The sequence below is a fragment of the Orycteropus afer genome, unplaced genomic scaffold (assembly GCF_000298275.1).
Source record: "Orycteropus afer afer isolate SDZICR_OR568_19922 unplaced genomic scaffold, OryAfe1.0 scaffold00346, whole genome shotgun sequence".
NCBI lineage: Eukaryota > Metazoa > Chordata > Mammalia > Tubulidentata > Orycteropodidae > Orycteropus > Orycteropus afer.
Window position 1 is genome coordinate 1,749,143 of NW_006921933.1, and position 6,721 is coordinate 1,755,863.

Genomic DNA, 6,721 nt, shown 5'->3' on the forward strand with positions numbered 1-6,721 from the left:
AATCAAGTGGGAGAAAAATATGGAGCAAAACTTAAAATCATAAAAAGGACAAGAGTTACCATATTGAGACTGGTGAAACCCCCAAGACTCTAGCCTCTAGTCACTATTCGGGCTTGGAATTGAACTCATACCTATGGCTTCCAGCCAAACAATAGAGACATGTAAGGTAAATATTCACGTGCACTCATTAGAATGATTAACCATGGGAGATGAAAAAGGCAGTATTTGCACAGAGTGATAGCTCAAAGGGCAGGAATGCACAGGGAAGAAAAACATAGGGAAAGGAAACCATAGGGAGGAAGTGGGAAAAGAGCTGTTGCACTGTGGTGATTGCAATCAATGCCATGAAAAGTATGTATTAACTGTCGTATGGAATATGAATTTGCTCTGTAAACTTACACCCAAATCATAATTAAAAAAAAAAAAAATGTTTTATAATTATAGACCAAGGGGGTGGGGTGGGTGCCCACACAGGGGTAATAGTTGTATAACCATGTGCAAGGCCTCAACTGCAGTTCACAATTCCCAAAGTGAAAAGAATTAAAACCTTAGGTTAAGTAAAAGCAACAGGAAGAGGGAGGATGAAGAAAACAAATTTCAATCACCTGGAAATGCTGACTATGGACTATGGTTCAAACTGTCTGCATTCCCCTAAGGAAAAAAACTAACATTCAGTTAAATAAGAACTCAAACACTTTGCTTTATAAATAAGTATTCACTACTGTAAGTATAAGGAGCTCTGGTGGCGTAGCATCTAAGGCATGTGACTGCTAACCAGAAGGTTGGTGGTTCAAATCCACTAGCCACTCTGCAGAAAGAAGACTGGGCAACCTACTTCCATAAAGATTTACCACCTCAGAAACCGATGGGGGTTGCTATGAGTCAGAATCGGGTCGATGGCAATGGGTTTGGTTTACCGTAAGCATGCATGAACACTTTATTATAAAGGAATTTTGTTCTTAAAATATTTACTAACTGGGGTATAATTTAAAAAAAAAAAAAAGAGAGAGACATCAGAACGCTTTATAGTCTCTTAGCCACAGTACCGGCAGAGGCAGAGACAAAACATGGCAGCTACTAAGCACATGGTTCTCTAGTTTCCCTCAATTCTGGCTACTGGTATTTTTTTTTTTTTTTTTTTTGGGGGGGGGGTACCACCACAGGAAATTAGTTTCTTACTGCCTCAAGTTTCTTCATGTATAAAACGTGCTTATTAACATTATCTGTCTTGTGAGATAATGTAAGAATTAAATAAGTTTATATATGAATATAGGAGCTCTGGTGGCCTAGTGCCTGAGTCACTTGACCTCTAACCAGAAGGCTGATGGTTCAAACCACCAGCCACTCCTCAGAAGGCTGGACAATCTACTTCCGTAGTGATACTGCCTCGGAAACCTAAGGAGGGGTCGTTATGAGTCAGTTGTGACTCAATGGCAGTAAATTTGTTTATATATGAATATGTACCACATAGTGGTGCATGGCACATAGTAAATGCCTAATAAATATTACAGATTTTTTTCCTTAAAATTTGCAATGCCATGTTAAGAATAACATGTTAAAGGAGAATAACTACAGTACTGCTGATGAAAATATAAACTGATCCTAAAAATCAGTAGATTTTAAGTCTGCTTTTGTATTTGCATTAAGTAAGTATTGCTTTGATGGGCTCAGGTACAGCAAGCAAGGATTGTAAGGCTGGCACAGGACCGGGCAGTGTTTTGTTCTGCTGCACATAGGGTCCTGATGAGTCAGAGTCAACTCTATGGCACCTAACAACATTGCTTTGCATCTGGCAATTTCACTTTCAGAACTAGTTCCGAGGATAAATGTGCATATATACATTTGAGGGTGTTTATCACACTTTTTCATTTATAATAATGAAGACAGAAACTGAACATTAATGGATAAGAAATTGACTAAAAAAGTTATGACACCTTGACAACTGGAATACTACACAGCTAACGACAAGGATAAGGTATATCTATAGCTCATGGCATTTCAAAAAAAAAAAAAAAATCAAACCAAGAAACAACACAAATTGAGAGATCTCACTTATGTCAACTATAGTTCATATTTGTGAGTGAACATGCAGAGATCCTAAAAAAAAAAAAAAAAAAAAATTTCATCAGAGGATTAAAGCTGGGGATGATTTCAGGAATTTTGTGTTTTCTCTACTTCCACAGTGATACCACCTCCGAATCCCAAGGAGGGTCTCTATGAGTCAGGTCCGACTCGATGGCACACAACAAACCACCTCTGTATATGGACATCTTACATTTCCCAGAGCAAGTTACTTAACTTCACCTATATTATAAAATTGTAATGAAAATGTTTACACTTACAGTACTTAGAACAACGCCAGGTGCATAGTACATACTTTATACTTATTATCATATCAATTACTATGATGTTTCAGTTTTATACAAGTAACAAGAAAGCTCTTACCAGGAAGTAACTAAATTTGATTTTAGTGAAAATGCCTCAACTGTCAAAAGTTTTTTCCCTCACTTTTAACAAGAACCTATCTTTTTGGTAATAAATTTTAGCAGCTTTTATGAGATTATGGAAAAAGGAGTAAGGTCAGAGTATATAACATAAACTCCAACTTCTCTATCTGACCCCAAAGTGAAAATATGCCAGGAGAAATCAAGCCATAAATAGTCTGAGAGCATGATTATGAGTCAAATCCCTACTGAATTACCTTGCCTTTGCTGTACAGAAAGAATGGGACAGTCATATCAGCGATGGTGCTCACAGACTGACAAGCCTAAACTCAAATAAAACCTATTACTATCAAGGTTTTTTTTTTTAAAAAAAAAGCAGGACTGCATTTGAAAAGGCAGTCACCAAAAGTGACTTTCATAAGTTAACAAGTATGAAAAACTCTCAAGCCCGAATAAACACTTTAAGTCCACTGCTACAAAAAACCGAGAAATGAATTACTGAAGATAGGAAAGTATAAAAACTGTCCTCCAGAATTTGGGCATTATTTCAAAGCTGAACTCTTTCACCTACAGACAGAAGTCTACCACTATCCAAGAGAATCATAAGGCCATTATCAAACCAAACCAAACCCACTGCCATCGAGTTGATTCCAACTCACAGTAATCCTACAGGACAGAGCAATACTACCTCATAGGGTTTCCAAGGCTGTAAAATCTTTTAGAGAAACAGAATGTCTCATCTTTCTCTAAGGACATTGGTTTTGCCAGGAAAAGGAAGCAACCCCATACACAGATCATGTGACTACCAACTCCAAGGAAAACATTTTTAATTGTGCGCCTGAGGGGCAAATACTTTGCACCAATCTGAGGTCTTGTGAGACATCAGTTCCATCTCAGCCAGATGCCAGATGACAAACTATTTTTCCTTCACAGGCATCAAGAACCAAGTGTTCCCTACTCTACCTACTCATTAAAACTGGTTGTAGTGACTTGAAACCACAGTCATAGGCTGTGTTGTAATGGAAAAAGCAACAGGCTAAGAGTGAAAATCAAAAGATCAAAGTTGTAGATTCGGCCATCAACTATGTCAACTTGCACAAACCACCTCAACAACTGTCTCCTTTTCCCATTCCTTGAGTGAGGCTCTGGAGTCACTTCACTCTAAGGGTCCGTGACATGTAACTCCAGCATGTTCCTTTTGCTGGGTGGGTATTTAGGGGTGGGGGTGCCTAGGGAGAAAACTAACGTTTAACATTGTAAACTGAAGAATTTACAAGATTGAAGTGTGACATACTCTGCTTTAGATATTTAAAATACGGTACGGAATCAAAAAGTACATCTTTTCTCCTGACTTACACTGCACATAGACCATAATCAGTTATCTAAAAAATAAATCCAGATCAAGGACTCTGGTCAACAAACTTCACAAAAGCTATATAGATAATTTAACAGTTACTTTATACACACAATATAATAAAATGATAAAATTATTCAAATTATTTAGATATTGTCTTTTGTGTTTTTGTCTGACTTATCCAAATCCCTGTACTTCAGGAATTTTTTTTTTTTTTAAAAGGACAAGGAATGACTTCGATGTAATTACTAATGTACCTTTAAGGAAAGGGTAAGGGAAACGACAGCTTTCCAAAACACGATGAGTATGTATTTCAACTCCTAAATAACCTCCCCACGGGCGATACTTTGCCATAAATGCTACCATCATTTTTTAAAAAAGTGTTTCTATGTTTCAAAGGTACTTATGAATTACAGGGCAAAAAAGCAAAAACAAGTAACACAGGGGAGAAGAATGTCTTCTACTGCTCGCCCAGGGATGTCCAGTATCAAGGTCTGAAGTAAAGCAGGAAATAAAGTAGATGGCGGGAGCGAAGGCAGAGAGCGGAAGTTTGCTTACTACCTTTGAAGTGTTTGAATGGACCGAGGCAGGCTCTCCCGCCAAACTAGAAACGCAGCCTTCCCCATCCCACCAGCTTCCCAGGTATACTCCACGTTTTCCTCGCTCTCGACAGGCCCTCTACTCCCCCTTTCCCCGAGAACTCGTTTGCATGTTCACATTCAAGTGCCGCCACCCCCATCCCAGCCTACACAAGAACCCACGCGCTTCCCTACGCCCTATGACTTTCCCTTTCAGAGATACAGCCACTCCCCAAGGTCCTCTCCCCAGCCCTTCGGCCTGAGAAGTGCCTGGTGCCCTTGGAAGCGAATACTGTCGGTGCGTCCTCTTCCCTCGCCGCTCCCCCCGCCCCGACTCCAGGCCTTACCTGGGAACCCAGACCACGAGGTCCGCGCTTTCCTCCAGCCCGTCCCCCTCGAAAAGACTAGCATGAACCGGCCCGGCAAAGGAAAGGGCCTCGTGGCCACCACATAACTCTCTATCCAGCCGACCGAGGCGGGCGGCGGCCCAGCCACACCACACTCCCCCGCGGCCTTCCAGGGCCGACCGCCTAGAATGGCGCTGCTTTCTCCGGCCCAGAAGAAAACAAAGGCTCGAGCTCCGGGGCCTGCTCCGCCAGGTGGGCTCTGCGCCGCTTCCGCCCGGCCCGCCGCAACCCTAACAAAGCCCGAGTCGCTGTCTCGCGCCCCGGCCTGGCTTACCCATCGGTCCCCGCACGCTTCTTGCCGGAGGGATAATCCTCCCCGAGGTCCAACCGGTGCCGCTTGGACATCCTCGAACTCTTCGAGCGGGTGGGACGAAGAAAGAGAAAAAAGAGAAGATGGTGGTTGTAGCGGCGCAGTCGAGGACACCTACTTAACTCTGGAGGACCCCCACCCCTCCCGCTACAACAGCCTACACCGTGCGGCCGGAACCAGGAGCTAAAATGGCGGCGGCGATGAGGGCAGGGCCTCCGCGCGCGCTTCCGCAGCGTGCGTGTTGTGCGTACGTGCGTACGTCCTGTGTAGTGCACGCGCACGACGCCCGGAGGCGGCAATTCAGACTCCGCCCGCTGCCCCTCTTGCCCACCCTCCTCTTATCCCGCAGGTCTCCTTCCTTTACCCCCGCGCTTTCCTTGATTTGAAAGGCTGCAAGGTGGGGTGAGCCCAAGGGCCTTCAGGCTCCACTTCAGTCTCAAGTTCCCCATTTTGATTTCGGAAATTGAAAAGGAGGTGGCGTAGTGCCTAGGCATTTGACTGCTAACTAAAAGGCGTTTCAAACCCACCAGCCACTCTTCGGAAGGAAGGTTGGGAAATCTACTTCGGTAGTGATAACTGCCTAGGAAACCCAAGGAGGGGTGGCTATGAGTCGGATTCGACTCGCCCGCAGTGAGTTTGGGTTTTTGGTTTAGTTCTAGTCCTAGTAAAGAGTAGATACCCATCTGTATTGTCTTGACTTTAGGGCAATCTCCGGCGGGCAGAGCCAGGACTGGAACCCAGTTTTTTAACTGCAGAGCTAAACGTGTAGCTACCGCACCAAACATTCTCAATTGCAGTGAGTTAACTGAGAAGAGAAAATATCATGACTTGACACGATCCACTTTGCCTTTTCTCTCCCCATCACGGATAATATGCATTTGACCTATAAAAGTTTTCTGGAATAGAGAGAATGGGCAGTAAGGCGATAATTAGATTTTTCCTTATTTTCTATATGCCTGTTTTGCAATTGTGACCGTGTTAGTCCTGCCTCCGTGACAGTGGTGAAAAGCATTCAGCTGCTAACCCAAAGGTGGGCAGTTGGAACCAACCCGCCCTTCCAGGGGAGAAATATGAAACAGTCTCCTTCCATAAAGATTTACATACAGCCTTGGAAACCCTATAGGGCAGCTCTACTCTGTCCTAAAGGGTCACTATGAGTCAGAATCAACTCTATAACAGTGAGTTTTTGTTATATCTCATTCTTACAGTAACCCTACAAGGTAGATGTTATTTTATAGATGTGGAAGCCAAGGCTGAGGGGGATTAAGAGGTGTGCCCCAAATCTCACAGCCAGTAGTGCTATACCTAACACAATAGCAAAGTAACGGGATAAAATGACATAGGCCTTTTGCGGTGCTCTCCTCATATCTTCAAGGGACCTCTGTTGGCGTAGTGCCTAAGGCATTTGACAGCTAACCAGAAGGCTGGGGGTTCAAACCCACCAGCCACTCCCCAGAAGGAAGGTTGGGCAATCTACTTACCAAGTGATACCGCCTCAGAAAGCCAAGGAGGGGTAACTATGAGTCTTATCAGACTCAAGGGTGGTGCATTTTTTTTTTTCTTCCCCTTTTCTTATTACATGATTGTGTCAACTCCCAGAAAGAAGTGCACCACCTCAGCCAGGTGAT

The 6,721-nt window shown here is 43.4% G+C and overlaps 1 protein-coding gene across 1 annotated transcript in view; it reads right to left on the bottom strand.

Moving 5' to 3' along the window:
* The window catches only part of DHX15 (DEAH-box helicase 15), a 69,855-nt gene extending 64,727 nt beyond the window's left edge, over nucleotides 1–5,128 (bottom strand). The window contains exon 1 of the mRNA XM_007952560.2: nucleotides 5,058–5,128. Within this exon, the coding sequence (XP_007950751.1) occupies nucleotides 5,058–5,128 (71 nt within the window). The remainder of the gene's footprint in view (nucleotides 1–5,057) is intronic.
* Between the last annotated feature and the right edge of the window lie 1,593 nt (nucleotides 5,129–6,721).